We start from the raw sequence: 18,149 nt of genomic DNA, 5'->3' as shown, positions 1-18,149 counted from the left end.
GGCAAACTGGTCGGTCGAGAGAACGAATGACGTCAGAGTGAAGCGGCGTCATACTGGGAGGAGCGGGACGGGGAAGTGAAGGAAATCTATGCAGCGTATTTTGTTTAACTTCACTCAATAAACATAAAGTTGTCGCTGCACTAAAACCTTTTTGATTACCATCATAATCCCCTTTTCTGAAATAAACCATTAACCAAGTCAATCAAAGGGTTGTTTTTTTTCTAAACACAATCTTATCGACACAAACAGAAACTGGAGTGTTTGTTTTATCTTCGTGTGCAGCTGTAAAACTATTTAGTCAAAGTAAAGCATCTCTGGCACACAGGAAGCAACGAGGACACGACGCGACAGACTGAGCAGGTCTGAGGTTGAAAACCGGAAGAAACCTGACGAGGAGTCATCAGTTATTGATCTGAGTCTGTGCTGTAAACACTGTACATATAGTTACTGTAAAAGTTTTAACTCAAATAAAGGTGATGTCTACGTCATGAGAAATAATCTGCAGTAGTCGGTTTACTTATGTAACGTCTTACGTCTTAAGCGATATTTTAGGGAAAGAACTGCTTTTTCCTTTTCTTGCTGAGATGGATGATAACCGTCACGTCTGAGTCGTATCAATCTTTTCATCTAATTCTCAGAAAGAGAGCCAATAAGCTCCCAAAATATCCAACTATTTTACTTTTACAGAAGAAGAAGAGCTGAGAGCTTCCATTACCTTTGAGACAAAACTAGCTGAGGCAGAAATAAGAAGTAGTTAACTGAAGAAAAGTTTAGTTTAGGCAGTTATGTAAAATGGTGAATTATACCACATTTTGGGGTTTAAATGAGGCCTCGTTGTGACTGAAAATGAGCTTTAATTCTCCTCAAGAGTTACAAGATCCAGCTTGTCATCAAACTCAATGACTTTCAGGGTTGTTTGGTGACTCAAAGAACATAAAACGTGACATTAATCATAATCAGACCACCAGTTAAAACGCCCGATCTCTTCAAACGTTGATATCCTGGTAAAATCATTTCTTTTAAAACTGAAAATCGGTGCTTTAATAACAGAAAAGTTGCCAGTTTTCCTCTCAAAGTGAAATCTTGAAGCAGTGAAAGAGAGAGTTGAGGCAAATTATGGAGATTTATTTAAAGTCGTTTGGCTTTTAAGTCATTTAAAACCTTTCATTTTCAAAAGTGCATCATTTCTCTCAAATCCTTCAACTTAATTTGAAGGTTGGAAGGAACGATGTCATCTGAATATTCAACACTAAACACTAATTAGACACCATAATGACTCCTACACGTGTGTGTGTGTGTGTGTGTGTGTGTGTGTGTGTGTGTGTGTGTGTGTGAGCTGTAAATAGACTTGAATGTGCACCGCCCGCTCTGTACTTTTTCTCATCAGGCTGACGGAGGGAGGGAGGATGAATACCACAGATGAGGATGAGGATGAGGATGAATACCGCAGATGGCAGCCAGGGGAGCATCAGTGAGAGTGAAGGCAGCAGAGATGAAGATCTCTCTGAGACTTTAGACTCTACTTATCTTACATCGCGGGAGGCTGATGGTTTATCGTTCAGCTCTTCATCTAAAGCCTCGTTAAAGTGCATCATCATGTTTAAACAGCGTTACTGCTGCGGCCAGAACACTAACACTAACACTAACACTAACACTAACACACACACACACACACACACACACACACACACACACACACACACACACACACACACACACACACACACACACACACACACACACACACACACACACACACACACACACACACACACACACACACACGACGCTCCACTCAAATTACCTTTTTTTAAGGACAATTTTTGTTTAATTGTTTGGTTTTTTTACTGGAGCTGCACATTTAATCAATCAGAAAATTCATCAGCAACAATTTCGATATTCAACTAATTATTTAAGCAACTTTTAAATAAAAAAAATTAGAAATATTGCTATCATTTTGTCATTTTACAGACACAAATAATCAGCAGATTAAGCAAAAATGAAATTATTTTAATACAGCAAGAGAATTAAACTAACAGGATCTTTTGTTTGAGGCAAATTTTGTTGAATTGATTTGAATTTATCTTGAGGGATGAATGATGATGATGATGATGATGATGATGAAATATTTTTAATTAAATTGAATGTCAAGATTGTTACTAAACTGCACTGCAGTGTTCAGTTATATAAACCACATGACAGCAGCAAATCTTCACATTTGAGAAGCTGGAACCAGTATAAAAAATATATTTGATATTTCTGCTTTAAAAAATGACAAAAACAATTATTAAAATAGTTGTCGATTGTCGAGTAGTTGATAAACTGACTGATCGTACAACTGAATGACCAAAGAAAATGCAGGTTGCAGGTTTTCTGCATCCAGTCAGAGAGTAAACACATCTGAACATCAGTCAAACTAAAACACTTTCACTGTTCCGTCACCGTCCCGTCAGATCCACGAGGAATCCGGTTCACCTGGTGAATCAAATCTTTTCATCTACGCCCCAAAACAACCACGCCACTCGCTGAAAAACATCTGCTGAGTGAGTGATTTACAACCAGCTTTCCACAGGAAACGAGGAGCGACGCGTGTCAGAGGTGACAGAACGACTCACGACATCCTGACTTCAAACCTGATTATGTGTCATTCATCATATGTGGATCCACGGCGAGGTGAAACCGCTTGTAATGGTTTGCAGTTTTACTCTGACGTGATGATGAGGAGGGGAAAGGGAGTGTGCAGCTAACAGCAGCTGGCAGCGGCGGCGGCGACGGCAGCAGCAGTCATGCACGGATCAAATAAACACAGGTATCGTACTGAAAACATGTCGGACTGCATTCCCCCAGAGAGACTGACGGAGAGAACGAAAGAGTGAAAGCAAGAAAGAAAACAAAGCTGAAGATGCAGATGAAGAGAGACGATGAATCTGTTGAATGATGAAGGAATCAGAAGTGTTGACACAATAATCAACTATTTATTTAGGTTATTAAGTGAGCGGGAAGTTTGACATCATTGTAAACTGATTATATGTTGATTTTGGACGACTAGTGAAGGGAGAAAATGACATTTGAAGACATCAAATTTAAGCTTTGCAAATTAATTACAAATTTTAAAAAATATTTTAATAATAGATTAATTATTTTTGGTCATTCTTTAAAGAAATAATGCAACAATCATCTGGTTCCAGCTTCTTAAATGTGAATATTGTCTGGTTTCTTTAGTCTTTTATTGTGAAAAACTGAATATCCTCAGGTTGTGGACTGTTGGTTGAGACAAAATAAGACATGTGAGGTTGCATGTTGGGCTTCAGGAAACATTTCTCACCATTTTTTGAGTCTAAGAGTTCTTGATTTTACTATTTTTGGACTTTTAAATAACTTATTTATTGTAAAACCAGTCAATAGATGAATAGATAAGGAAATAAAATCAAGATAATTATGAGCTTAGCAACTAACAGCTAGCACTTAGCATCTACTACTTGAAAAGCCCAAATAGGTGAGCAGAGCGCTAAGCATTCAAATATGGCGTGATAACGTGCACAGCAGCTCTCATGAGTCTCAAACTGCCTCCCCGTGTTCGATGGGAACATGAAAATAAGAGAGATAACACATAGTTTGCATCTCAGACTCAGACTGTGCCAAGTCCATAAAGGTCCTCTACACTCACACCTGACAGTAGTAGTGTTTAGAATAGTGACAGAGCCGCGATACATTCCTGCAGCCGTCCGTCGCCGGCGGGCGTGCACGTACGTACGCTCACACACCCTGCTGTGCACCTGTGAGAGGCATTCCCCTCATACCACTCCGCATCAACACACACACACACACACACACACACACACACACACACACACACACACTCCCAGCATTCCTGCCCCCGGCTTTCCCCTGCAGGCTCAGGTGTTCCACATATGGAGCTCGGCGGCCGTCTCCCTCAAACTTTGCCTGCGACCTCAGCAGCCAATCAGGAGGCTCACAGAGTGGAGGTGCAGCAGTTTAAGGGAGAAGAAGAAGAGTCACTGACACTGACATTAATCTTTTATCTCAAAGGTTCCCACAATGCTTCATTGTTCAAACAGAGTATTTTGCCTTTTAGTGGATTTGGCAACACCTTTGGTGACTACTCAGGTGTGTTTTCATAACAGATCCCAGAGTTCCCATGGAAACACATCCTGGATCAGTTACAGGAGTTACGAAAATTAATTTGAGAAAGAGAAAAAGATCTGACACGGTTAAACTCAGCACACTGAGGGTTAAGAACATAATAAAGCAGAAGCATATTTTTAAAAAGGAAGATGAGGTGGCTCATTTACATATATATACATATATCTATATATATATACGACCAGTAACTCACGCGTTAAACCAAAAGGAGCTAGCTTAGCAGCCGCTAGCAGGTGACTTAACATCTATCAGCTTTTCTCTTACATGCTGGATATAAGAAAGCTGCGGAAGAGCAAAGCTGACATGGAGAACTGCATTATGGGAAAGAAAAAAGTTTTCTCAATTAATCGTTTCGTCAGATGATTCGTCATCAATCGTTAAAATCCTCAGATCGATCTTTCGATTCGCGCCTTTTCTTTTGTCTGGTTTCACACTAGATGTTACTGTATCTACAGTCTGAACTCCATCCAGCTGCCGAACATGCAGCTGTTTTAAACCATTGATATGTGATGATGTAACACTTATTGATGAACTGAGTTGAATCTAATTAAATTGCTCCATCAGCTGAGGAAGATGTGTGATGAAGAAACATGACAACAGGTCATTGTGTGTGTGTGTGTGTTGTCATGTCAACCATCGTTTCCAAGGTCAAGAACAAACTTTCAATCTCAAAATTCAAACATTTTTGCTACAAAAAAAAATGCAACTTAAAGTTAAATGTGGTTTCTTTTATGTGGCGGTTGACTGAAGAGCAGCAACGCCTCTACAAAAACCTCCTTAATGGTCCGAAAATAACTTCAATACTTGATCATTTACATTCCGCAAAGCAAAACCAACACAGGTCGTGAGGTGTGAAACTTCTATTCTTACTGTGCCGAGTGAAAGACCATGTTTGGTCAACAAAGCTACACTCGAACCCAACCCTCCTCTCCCCCCCTTCCCCTCCCCCTTCGGCATTTCCACCCCGACATGCTTCCTGGGGAAAAAGCCGAAACAAACACTGTGTGATGATGATGATGATGGTGATGATGATGGTGATGATGATATGTTGGGGTTAAAAAAAAAAAAGGAAGAGTCGAGTCATGAACATGAGGAACCCGGGAAGCTGAAAATGTGACTTCTCTGTATTTGTGTGTTATTCATATTCCTGTGAAGCATAAATGATGAGATGTTTCTACACCAGCAGTGGTGAAAAATGGACCATAATGCAATGCAGTCACATGACATGTCTTAAATGAGAGGTGAAGAGGTCTTGCTTTTTCTTGACTGGAAAAAAAATTGGGTTTTTTTGCTCTTATTTTGGCCTTAACTCTTGATTTATGCACATAATATGGACAAAAAGTTCTCTCCAGGTGTCTGAAAAGCATTCTGGGTGATGAAGCAAAGCACTAAACGAGGTAAGAAGTGTCCGGTGGAGGGAAAACGGGCGCAGAAACAAACATAAATCACTCCAGGAATTCCCTGAACATCACAGATGGATGATAATAACAGAGCAGGTGGGGGTTATGTGGGGCAGCAAACACACACACACACACACACGCACACACACACCGCAGCCATACAACCACTTCTTTCTTTCTTTCTTTCTTTCTTTTTCTTTTTTTTTTATCAAGAGCGTGCTCTCTCTCTCTCTCTCTCTCTCTCTCGCTCTCTCTCTCTAAGCAGTAGCAGCATGGACGCCAGCACTCACACCGGAACCCGTTGCTATGACAACTGTGGGTTTCTGTGGCAACAGTGGGAGATACCAAAATCAACAGGGACTGAGTCACTTCCTGTCTCGCACAATCCTTCCTCTTTTAAATGTGTGAGCCCGCGTTGGGGTCGAGTCCACAGAATGCACTGAATGCAAACATGCACGGCTGTTAACGAGCGCAGGCAACCTCTGACACACACACACACACACACACACACAGAGACACACACATACTGTAAACCTGTGTGTAAGTAAGATCTACTTCTTTATAATTTCCAGGTTATGTTCTCCAATCACTTTCTCTTCATCTGCTCTTTAACAAACAGCATTTTGAGCTGAAATCTGCGACTTTACACAACAAACTTTAAATGTAATCTATAAAACCTTCTTCCTGTTAGGTTGCTGATATGTTTCACGTTGATATTGTTCTCTCTTTATCCAGGAAAAAACACTTCACATTCTTCAGCAATCTCAAAAAAACCCTTCAGGAGCTAAGGAACAACTTTTTCTATCCCGATACTGAACTCAATACACTCAATAAGACATCGCTGCTGCTTTCCTTCCACTGAATATAACCTTTGTAGACATGGCTGCTCTGACATGAAGCCAGGAGCTGCTGTGACACTACAGACTGAGTCGGCCACCTGTTGAGACTGAATTAATGTAACCGATGGAGGAAACATTGAATTATTTTCTTGACATTAGACAAAGAAACTCTAATGCGGAGATGTCAGATCCACTCTGGTGTACAAGATGTTTGCATCCAAAGCTAAAACTGGCAAAATTATGATTTAAATCAGGAACTATTACGTTACCCAGCCTCATCCAAGATGTCAGCGGGAACTAAAACCTGATCACCACCAAGCTTGAGCAGGGATTAACTAATCAAACTAATGTCCACTACACTGGACTCTGTAGTCCCGTATCTCAGTTGTGAGAGATTTCAGTCGCCATCGTTCACAAACTGGTTCACAGTGGCTCCACACAAAGAGAAGAGAAGAAGCAGTAAATCTAACTGATGAATCACAGGCTGCTGCTTCCACTCCTCGACTCGCCGCCACCGCCGCCGCAAGTTCAGCCGCAAGTTCGCTCGCAGGCGGATTGAATTGATTTCCTGCTCTTACCTTTTAGCCTCCTCCAGGTGACAGAGGTACTCGTAGGCCATGTTCTGCTGCCGCCGCTCGTCCATCTCCTCCGCCGTGAGTCGCTCCACGCCATCCAGCACGGCTGCAGGACAAAATAACACGCACACAGCGACGGTTAACAACACGTCCAAACAGCAGCGGAAAAACAGGGACGAGATGAATCAAAGAAAAATGTTGCTGTTTGTTGCCGAATAATGATGATGAATGCAGGCCTGCAACTGACAATTACTTTCATTATTGATTAACTGATTAGTTGTTTGATCTATAAAATGTCAGAAAATGTCTCATTTTGTCCAGAACACGAACACATACGATAGAGGAAAATATTCACATTTAAGGAGAAAAGTTTGACTCAAAATGATTAATCGATGATCAAAACAGTTGGTGAATCATTTTCTGTCAACTGACTAAACGATTAATCAACTAATCGCTGCAGCTCTAAATGAACGTAGGGCTGTTGTCCATTAATCTGCCAATTATTTTCTGGATTAATTGTTTTGTCTTTGTTTTATGTGATCAACAGTCCAAAATCTAAAGATAATCAGTTAAATATCACGTTTGACACATTTTAAATCCTTTAAAACTGCTTAAAATCCTCAAATTTAAGAAGCTGCAACCAGCAAATTGTTTGTTTCTGTGTAAAAAATGACTGAAAATGATTAATTGATCATCAAAATAGTTGCTGATTCATTTCCTGTTGATCAACTAATCGATTAATCAACTGACCGTCGCATCGCTAGATGAATGTTATATATTTTAGAGCTTTAACGATTAGTCGATTAATCGTTTAGTTGCCAAATATTTGGATAATCGATTGTTTTGAGTCATTTTTTTAGGAGGAAAATTTACAAATTCACTGATTCCAGCTTCTCAAATGTGAATATTTTCTGGTTTCTTTAGTTCTGTATGACAGTAAACTGAATATCTTTAAGTTGTGGACAAAACATTTGAAGACGTCATCACAGGCTTTGAGCTCTCTGACATTTTAAAGACCGAACGACTAATCGATTAATTGAGAATGAAAATAATTATTAGTTGCTGCCCTGTTTTATTTCACATTTTGGAGTATTTATACACAAATACTTGTACATATTTGAAGCTTTTCCCTAGTTGCATTACTCTGCCCAGTTTCCATGCAGCTCTCTGGCCGCTCCAAGGTTCCACATACTGAGGTGCTTTTGCTTTTTTTTTTTTTTTTTTTACACAGGAAACCAGCCTCATTCATTAGTCATCTGTGTAACCAGTCAACACATGAGCACAATCTGGCTCATGGCTGTCGGGACAGTATGATGTGGACATGCCTTTGTCTGTAAATGAGAGTTTATTCATACACTGCAAAACAAAACACAATGCAGTGGAGGAGAATAGGGGGGGGGGCGATTCCTGTGAGATTACACAGAGTTGGAGCCGTGATTCCGCCTGCAGAGAAACGTTCCCCCAAATTATAGAGAGGAGGAGGAGGGGGGGGGATGGGGACAGGAGGGCGCGCAATACAAAGAGGCCCCTTTTCAACCTCCTGTCACTTGTAAAGGTGGGAGCCTGAATGGGATCAGAGGCAGCAGGTAAATCCTGATTTGAACAAAAACTGAGACTGAGTGTGTGTGTGTGTGTCCTCTTTAGCACCAGTTTCTGGGTTTGTTTAACAGCTGATATGCATTCAAAAAAGGAAATATTGCGATCTGTCAGCTAAGCAAACCGCTTCTTGCTTTCCATATTTGATGGATAAAGGAGTATAAAGTGCTGTTGTGCAATCCAGAGGAAAGATGGAGGAGATTATTTATACACTTTTCTCTCATTTTAACTCAAAATAATTAAGAAATGAGTTAAAACATCCGTGTTTGGTGATATGATGTGTAGGTTAAATGAAGAAATAAACCCTCAAATGGCTAAATGTTACCGATTCACTGCTGTTTTGACTGTTTGCCAGAAATAAATGTGTGTAAGAGCTTAAAATACGGACGCGCTGTAAAAACGATCGTGTGTGCAAAGTGTAAAAAAAAAGTTGTGCAAAAGTGTAAAAGCGGGCCTCCCCTCATCTCCTCTCTGCCATGCATTATTATAAAAACGCGGAAGTCATAATTAGGTTGTAACCATGCTGTCAGAAATAAACCCTCGATCTGTCTGAGGGCGGTTTGTATAAATAAATGACACTTTTTTCCTTAAGTTTGGAGGCGTTTTGCATGAACAGGAGCACAGCTGTGGTCCTGGAGCTGCACTGTGCCCGTCTGGCATCTCAAGGTGAGCAGTAAAAAGTCTCAACTTACAGCCATATCTCGGCCGGAGCCCGTCTGCTTCGTCTGAAGTTGACATCCTCCTCTCTTGAGAAACGCGAGTCTCTGCGCTCCGCGGTTCGCTTCAGAGAAAAACTTTTACGCACAGTCCGGACAGCTCGGTTCAACTCTCCGGAGCGGAAAAAAAAACAACTTAAAACCTAAAGAAAACCGGGGCAGGACCTTTCGGCCCTCTTCTTCGTCCTCTGCACAGTTTGAGTAGAAACTTTTTTCTTCTTCAAACCTCACTGATGTCACTGGGTGTGTTCTTCCTAATCCTGAAGTATGCGTTTCAGGAAACAGAGCTCAGCAGCCTCCAGCGGTCAGACTGCAGGCGCAGCGCCTCCTGCTGTCCGCTGCAGACAGGAGACGGCGGAGGGTTCCCAAACTAGGGGTCCGGGGCCCTTCAGGGGCCCTTTGGGGGGACGGGGGAGGGGTGGGGGGGGGGATCCTGAGGGTTTACAACAAAAATGAGGGAAAAGCTGCAGAAGTATTTAGGTTTTATAGATCTGCAAACACACAGTTCAGTGCAAGAATAATGTTGTTCATGATCAAATGAAAATGTTTGTGTAGGTTTAAAAGTTATTGTGAGATGCTGTTGGAGTTTTTTATTTATTTTATTTTCCAGTCAAACGCACAGAACAATAAAAAACAACCTGATGGAGCTTCTTAAAATGACTTGATGACACTTCTTCTGCAAGAATGAAGAGGAGATAAAGTGTATATTTATCTGAGAGGGCGACTTTAAGTCAAAAAGTTTCTTATTAAGATTTATTTTCTCTGCAGAGGCCTCGGTTGAACATTATTAATGATTTGTTTTTCTTTACAGACAGTCTCAGAGGAAACGCTGCGCAGTTGCTGGATGTCAGGAGGCAAATATATCATTGCACAGCCTTCCAAAAGGTTGGAAAACATGATCCTCAGCTGTGGTTTACCGGTGACTTTTACCCAGAGCTCTGGTTTTACCTACCGTAGGCTACAATCCGTTACCTGTGGTTGGTCTGGACATGCGTCACTCAGAAAACAGTCAGCCAATCAGAAGAGAGGAACGCTGAGCAGACAGAAAGGTTTCAGGCTGAGTGAGACAGAAGGACTGTATGTACATCTGTAACCAGCTGTGTTTTAACCATAAAACATGCAAATGTTTGTTAATAAACCATGCAAATGAAAATATTAAACTGGGTATTATATGACCTCTTTAATGTAATATTCAAAGCATTTTTCATTCAGATTTTTTTCATACTAATGTTGTTAAACGTTGAGCATGAACGTCTATAAGCTGAACTCATGTTCTACTCGCTTTTTCTGGGGCTTTCACTCATATCTCACAGTCTTCATTAGCAGATGGATTTGGCTCAGTTATGTGTAATTAAATCACATGATGATGAACTCCGTCTGCTGATAAAGACCATGAAATGTTCAAACCCTGCTAGTAAAGAAACTACAGTTCCTTTATAGTAAAGAAACTGTAGTTTTCACATCAGTGTCTGTGGTTCAAACGCAGAGTCACGACTTCCTGGAACCTGATTGGCTGACGACAGTTCCTCTACTTTACTTTACTGAATAAAATAATTATCATGAATGTTAATCACAATCATTTACTCTCACCAGGATTACTGCTACAACTGTACTTTTACTTCTTTTTTATTTTTCAATATATTTAAATGTTACTATTTTTAGACCAAAATATATAATTAGATCATTTAAAAAAAAAAAATGGATGTAAAATGATTGTAATGAAAACATATAAGTTTGAGAACGTTGTAACGTATTATTATTGCACTTACATAAAGTTAAGAGACACACAAAGAAGAAAACTCAACACAGCAGAGGCAGAGACGTTTCATGTCTAGTATGAGTCAAACTCCAAAAACACTAAAAACACTAAAAACACTAAATCCTTTTAATTCCATAAAACAGCCAACATGTCTTTCAAACTCCGCAGCCCTTGTAGAAGCTTCAAAACAAGCTTTCTCTTAAAAAAAAATGTCAATCATCAGAGGTTTATTTCCTCAGACGTGACAAAGCCCTGAAACTGTTTTCACATGCTGAGTAATAATAACCATGACGAGTAAACTGACCTTTATGTGTATAAATAGTCAGAGTTCATCTTAACTGAATGTTTTGAGTCATTGATGCTGAACTTTGGTCCAGAGTAAAATATCTCAACAACTATTAGATGGATTGTCTTGAAATACACACAAAAAAATACTGAACTCTCCTGAAGATGTTCTAATGACGTTAGTGATCCGCTGACCTTTCCTCCAGCGCCACCAGGAGGTCAAAGGTTTCACTGACACTGTGCTGCGATGTTTCAACAACTACTTCTTGGATCGTTACAAACCTTTGTTCAGATATTCAAGCTTCCCAGACGATGAATCCTACTGACTCTGATTCTTTATCGACACATCTTCACAACCATCAGATGGATTATAGTGAAAGTTGGTTCATACATTCATGATCCTCAGAGGATGAGTCGCAATGACTTTTATCTCCTGACTTTTGTTTTATGATCAAATACCTGCAACGCTCACAACATTCCTGTCAACCTGTCAGCTGTACTTTAGTGCTAACTGGCAAACGTTTGCATGCTAACACGCTAAACCAACATTACAAACGTTAAACATCATGTTAGCTTATCATTTCAAGCAATTTAGCATGCGTATGTGAGCGTTTAGTTCGAGTACAGCCTCATCATGGGATGCTTTTATATAAAATTATAAAAAAATAACATGTTTTTTTTCCTCCTGTCCGTCCTTTATGTCTCTCAGCGGCTGCTGGTTCTGTGTTGGTTCAGGTGACATAATAGAACTTGTCATAGCACATTTGATAAGTGCCCCAAAGAAGCAATGCTTGTGAGCCAGCATGCATGATACCAGGGCCTGAAACTGGAACACTGGATGGAATGCAGCCATTATTGATGGTATTAACCACATCTATGGTATTAATAAGCATAAACATGGTGTGTCATGATGTCAAAATGCCTGCCGTTAAAAGGTTTGTTATGCCATTTGGACCAGAACTAACCCCGAAAATAAACAAATGAATAAAAAAATGGGCATATAATCATCTTTAGAAACTGTTCCTCTCCCGAATTGAAACACGAGGCAACAAGGCCTCCTCCCTCACACACACACACACACACACACACACACACACACACACACACACACACACACACACACACACACACACCGCTCTGAGCAGTGTATCATGTGTTTTCAAGCTGCACTGTAAATCGATATGTGAAGGTGTGAAACAGATGAGTGTTGTCTTTTTCTCCACAGGGACACATCTTTATTGACGGTGTTAATAGTCACAGCTGTTACAGCTTCATCAGGATGAGCTGTGAGGACAAAAGAAGAACTTAGAAAATAATGAATGTAGAAAAGACAAAGTTGTGCTGGTTAGATAATCAGCTTCATCTGTAACTACACGTTCTTTTTGTCATTGTAGTTTAGGTTTTGTATGGATAATATCCCAGTAATCTCCCTTAATGTCTTATAATACGTCTTTTATTTAATAATGAGTTTATGAGACTTTTATTGTCCTTGTCAACAGAAGACTTCAGATGTTACTGATACCATATTTGACACAAAGTACTCTGCACTCAGAGCTGTAATTAAGTAAGAAAAAGACTTAATGTCATGATGCTATAAGAAAAGTACTGAAATGTTCATTTGAGTTTGTTAATATAACCTTTATAGAATAACAAGTGAGCCTCCAGTTCTGGGTATTTTCAGACTCCACTGCAGACTGAGAACATCTCTAAAATGTCTTTTTGTTTGAAACAGGGCTGCAACTATCATTTATCTTCATCATCGATTATTTTCTTGATTAATAGATGAGTCCCAAGGTCCAAAGTGCAAAATGTCTCATTAATGTCTCCCTGAGCAACAGTCCACAACCCAAAGATATTCCATTTATTATCGCAGAAGACTAAAGAAACCAGAAATTATTCACATTTCAGCAGCTGGAACCAGAGTTTAGTATATATTCTGTATGTTATTGGCAATTAATTATCTCTGAATCGACTGATCTGAAGCTGCTGAGTTCTTGAAAAGTTTGAAGATACAAGATGTTTCCTGACAACTTGTGTTGTTTTATAATTTTACCTCATGTTGGATGTAAAATTTTAATTCACACAGTAACCAACTACAGCTGTAAGATAAATGTAGTAAAAATTACACATTTCTCCCTGAACCAGAAAGACTGTGTATCAAAATTATATTTACATTTTATTTAAATGTATTTCATATCTGTTGATGCTTATAGTATCACAGTCAGTGTTTTTGTGCTGCTGACTGAGGAGCATTTATTGTAAACTGTAACTGATGTCAGCTGTTACCACGCCGGCTGATATGATTGGTGGTCGGTGGAGAGTCGAGTCTGCAGCCTCCAGTGAGTTATTTAAAACTGTCAAAAGGCAAAGAACACAAGGCAACAAAATCAATTCCACTTTTAGAGAGTGTGTTTGTTTGTTTACTCTCATACAGACGTATTCGACACAGCGTGAGATTACACACCAAAATCATCTGTATGAGTTTTAATCTAAAGCCTCGTCAGAGTGACCTCCGTCTATCGCCTGGATTTACATTACATGACATTACATTACATTACGTGTGTCAGTCTGACAGGTGGTCATCTGTATCTTAAATAATCTAAAGAAAATCCACATTATGGTGATGTTTAAATTGTGGTTTTATATTACAAAAATGTTTTATGTTTTCATTCTTACACCAAAACCAATGCTCTGTGTGCTGGTGCAGGTTATGTACTGTATGTCAGGGCTGGACAGCTGCACTATACAGATAAAAGTACAAAGTGTAAGTTTATATACTTTCAGGGTTGTGATCCTATTGGCCAGTTTAGAAACTCTGACTTTCAATCAGAAGAGAAGATCCATGGTGTCATAAAAGAACAAACTAGAACAGTTTTCATGTTAATGGTCCTCAGTGACCTAATAGTCATGTGAAACCACACTGAATGACCTTGTGTGGAGAACAAAAACCAGTGTTGATGTATTACGGACGTGTGTGCAGGAGTATCGTCACTGAAAAGCTCTCATTTGCACAGAACTGTTTCCCAGCCGAACACACTTCCTGTATACCGTCGTACGTGCTACACAAACAAAAATTATGCAAACAACCTTTGCATAAGAGGTCACATGTGAAAGTGCATGAAGTCAGCGTGCGTGCTGACGTGACTCATTTCCAATGTGAAAATTCTGTTTTCACTCGTTAGTTGTCTGTTTGCATGTGAAATTAAGTTTTAGCATGTTAAACACTTGTTGGCAGGTGTGTTTGGGGAGAAATGATGTCATGATGTACAACTTGACACAAACTGCTCATATCCTAAAATCATATTTGCAAAGTATCAAACTGTTTTTGTTGTTGTTGTTGTTGTTTTAAGGGATGTTTTTGCATGTATCTCTGTTTCCTGCCAAGTCAAACCATTATGTGATCCCATTATAATTTAGTGAGGATCCCCCACTGCAACACCAGCAGCCTAAAGCTCCAGTATGGACAAAATAAGTTCAGTACGATTCCAGTTAACAGCTGAGAGCATGTGTTATGTGTTAGCATGTGACTATATAGCTGCAAAATTTGACATGAACCCAGAAATCCCACACAACTATGAGTAAGTAAATAAAATAGCAAACAGATATGTTGATAAATCTGTTTATTGAACATGAAACATTTACATGCTACAGTATATAACCGATAATGTCAGTAATACAAAACCCATGCTTTTCCTCAGGCGACAACTGCCAGAACGACAACAATACATAACGGATATGAATGATGATATCAAAGACGGTTAGATGAGATTCAGGGTTCGTGTGGGTCTGCGGAAGTGATGCTGTGTTTGTGAGAAAGAAAATAAAGAACGCTTCAGTGGATTTTAGATGCACTTGAGCAGGTAGGAGTTGCAGTTGGCTCCTCTGCCGCAGTCGCAGAGCTTCCCGATGCGAGGCCCGAACTTCATGGCACAGCGGTCGCCCATCCCACACTGAGGAGGGGGGGGAGGGAGGGGGGGGGCACAGAGAGAGAAAGAGAGGTCACTCACATATATGCAGATCCTTAAAATTGCAAAAATGTCAATGACGTTTGGCACCTGGAGTGAATACAGACACAGGCCTTTACTTTAATTAATTTGTTTTGATTAATGCTCTACTGTTTCTGCTAATTCTATCTGATTTATTTAACAGAGAGGGTGAGAAAGAAAATGAGAGAGGGATGCTAATCGTCCCGGCATTTATTGGTGAAATAATTAAACTCTGTTCATTAGCTCAAATTAGGCCTGTAGGTAACAGACTGATTGTGTTTTGTTTCTTAGTGATTTATTTTCTCCGAGGAGACATGAAGACTGAGAGGTTTTTGTTGCTTTTAAGCTTCTCTCTTTCAGCTAATTGGAATTTGGGCAGCAATCTTGATTAGTCTGTAATTGCTCTGAGTGAAAGACTGTTGTTGGCATTTTCTTGTTATCTTTTAATTAGTGGCAGGTATCTCTTTCTAACTGCTTTAATTAAACAGCAGTGGAGCGATGCACGAAATACAATGACTGAGCGTTGTCAAACAAATCACACTCTGCTTGTCATTACAGGGAATAATGTAAAGGTGCATTTAGAGTTACAACATCAATATACAGTAATAAATAAAGAGGAGTTACCAGTGGGATGCTCCCTCTTTTCTCAGTGGAGGAAATGCGATTGTGCATCCTGCCCAGCAGAGCCTCCAGCGCTTCGATCTGCTCAGCAATGAATTACAAAAACAAAACATATTAATCCTGTAGATCAAAAGTTGCCCAACCGTTAACCTTTTAAACTCTTAAATATCTCCTTGAATTTCCAATTAAAGTTCTTTAAATGTATAAAAACCATTTCCCACACAGTACAAGAGAATCACATATATATTCTTACCTCATATCCACATTTGCAATCAAAGTGAATATTCTAAATATCTTGTACAACATTTTTATACACTTTCCCCCAAAATTCAACCCGACATTAAGTATTATTAAGTATTATGATCCTACTAATTTCCAGGAAATGTTCCTAACAGTTTCCTGATAGTAGCTGCTGGTTATTCTTAGGACATTTGTTTAAGTTTTTCAAATTAGGTGGAGTCATTTCACTGTTTTTAAGACAGTATCTCATATGATAATATCTAGTTTGACACACAAAACTACACACTGGAAAGTACGTTTCTTCTGTCACTGGAAGAATGGTTAAGAATCTAAGTTGTTTTAATTTAAGATGTTTTGCAAACTAACAACTAGGTTCAAACCCAGATATAATGAGGAGTACTTAACCCATTTTGTCTGGAAAATGTCCTAAAAATGTATTGTTGCAAATGACTCAAGTTTATAGTTTAATTAATGATGTTTAATTAATGATGAGTTTAAAAAGTTAATCAGTGTTGGAAAAAAGGTGAATAAACTCTGACTTCCCTTTGATAATTATGACACACTTATAAAAGAAAAATAAAGAATATTTTAAGAAAAAGCACAGATTTATTGTTGTTTTAAAGACCAATAAAACCAAATTCAGTTTGACTAATTTGTATGCTGAAGTTTGTAGAATGTCTCTTGGATTATTTTAAATTTTTTCTCTAAATTCTGTTCAATGTTTTCTACTAAACTGAGTTAAAGACATTTGAAATATGTTGACATGTTTTGAAGTGTTGTTTGTTCAAAGTTTTTTCTTTCTTCTCTGCACCTACAGTGGTGGACCAACAGTAGAAAATAATCTGAACATAATTAAGATCTACAGACTTTTTCTAATGCATCATTACATCTGCAAATGAAAGGTTCCCAATGTTTCCCAAATTTGTGAAAAGTGATCCTGTATCATTAAGGATCTTCCACAAAGACATTTCTGTCAGAAGTCTGCAGATACTGACCAGGTCTCTGTCTGCTGCTGGTTCAGGTTTCTCCACTCCAAAGTCCTCGGCGGAGACTTCCTGGGACGTCTGGCCGTCACACAGGACGGACAGCAGGCCGACAAACAGCAGCCCGCGGAGCAGCCCGGAGCTGTCCATGGTGCTGGTTCCGGTGGAGGAGGAGGAAGAGGAGGAGGAGGAGGAGGGTGGAGGGCGGAGGTCCAGGGAGGAGAGAGGCAAGAGAGCAGGACTGAAGGAGCAGAGGTTCACAGCAGGTCCACAGAAGACTCTCCCTCCACCCACCGGACCTTCTCCTCCCTCTTATACTGAGACGTAGCTCCGCCCGAAAGGCCACTGCAGGATTAATGTACAGGGGGCAGGCAGGGATGGATGGATGGTTGGAGGATAAACACCAACTTTTCTTTAAAATTGTATTTGCAGTTAGAAAACAGGAATAAATCAAGATTAAACCCACCACGTATTTGTTTTGTGGTGTATTCAAACCGCCAGGAACTCAGCACTTATGCAGACGTAAAATCACAGGAAATATTTGTAGTGCACGCAGGTGAGCTGATTACCTGGTCACATGATTTCCTGGCAGGTAATTAAAGGAATGTTTCAATGTTATTCAGTCGATTTGAAGATGTTTTTATCCCTTAAAACTCCAAAAACCAATTAAAAGACCATAATTTGTTACAATCTATGAATTAATCCTGAATTAATCCATTAATTATCTGATTATCTCGCTGAAATACCTTAATTACATCAGTATTAATGTAATAAAAGCTGATTACCTGACCATATGATTTCATGGCAGGTTAATTAAACAATGTCTTTAATGCTATTTAGTCAATTTTAAGAGGTTTTTACCCCTTAAAACTCATTAAACGGTGCAGAAACCCCCATTAAAACACCAACCCATGAATTAATCCCTTAATATTCTGATTATTCCATTAAAAATATCTTAATTACATCATTTTTTATGTGTAAAGTA

The 18,149-nt window shown here is 39.4% G+C and overlaps 2 protein-coding genes and 1 long non-coding RNA gene across 5 annotated transcripts in view; 1 reads left to right on the top strand and 2 right to left on the bottom strand.

Moving 5' to 3' along the window:
- The window catches only part of iqgap1 (IQ motif containing GTPase activating protein 1), a 50,634-nt gene extending 41,090 nt beyond the window's left edge, over positions 1–9,544 (bottom strand). Inside the window, exons 1-2 of the mRNA XM_067610094.1 lie at positions 9,267–9,544; positions 6,982–7,084 (exon numbers count right to left, since the gene is read on the bottom strand). Coding sequence (XP_067466195.1) covers positions 6,982–7,084; positions 9,267–9,312 — 149 coding nt within the window. The 5' untranslated portion in view covers positions 9,313–9,544. The remainder of the gene's footprint in view (positions 1–6,981; positions 7,085–9,266) is intronic.
- Positions 7,095–10,450, top strand: LOC137197070 (uncharacterized). 2 transcript variants are annotated; one of them, XR_010931351.1, is made up of 2 exons: positions 7,095–8,564; positions 10,102–10,450. It is a non-coding gene; the product is annotated as an uncharacterized lncRNA (long non-coding RNA). The 2 variants fall into 2 exon arrangements; XR_010931352.1 differs by lacking the exon at positions 7,095–8,564 and adding an exon at positions 8,577–9,240.
- Positions 10,451–14,937: 4,487 nt separating this feature from the next.
- On the bottom strand, positions 14,938–17,820 carry cartl (cocaine- and amphetamine-regulated transcript-like). 2 transcript variants are annotated; one of them, XM_067598827.1, is made up of 4 exons: positions 17,631–17,820; positions 17,177–17,509; positions 15,945–16,022; positions 14,938–15,284 (listed from the first exon to the last, which is right to left on the bottom strand). In XM_067598827.1, the coding sequence occupies exons 2-4, from the start codon at positions 17,312–17,314 to the stop codon at positions 15,177–15,179; spliced, it is 324 nt and encodes a 107-aa protein (XP_067454928.1). In that variant the 5' UTR covers positions 17,315–17,509; positions 17,631–17,820; the 3' UTR covers positions 14,938–15,176. The 2 variants fall into 2 exon arrangements, with proteins under 2 accessions (XP_067454928.1, XP_067454919.1); XM_067598818.1 differs by having other exon boundaries at positions 17,177–17,820.
- Positions 17,821–18,149: the final 329 nt, after the last annotated feature.

This window comes from Thunnus thynnus, chromosome 1 (assembly GCF_963924715.1).
Source record: "Thunnus thynnus chromosome 1, fThuThy2.1, whole genome shotgun sequence".
In the NCBI taxonomy this organism is placed as follows: domain Eukaryota; kingdom Metazoa; phylum Chordata; class Actinopteri; order Scombriformes; family Scombridae; genus Thunnus; species Thunnus thynnus.
This window is presented reverse-complemented; position numbering and strand designations above follow the sequence as displayed.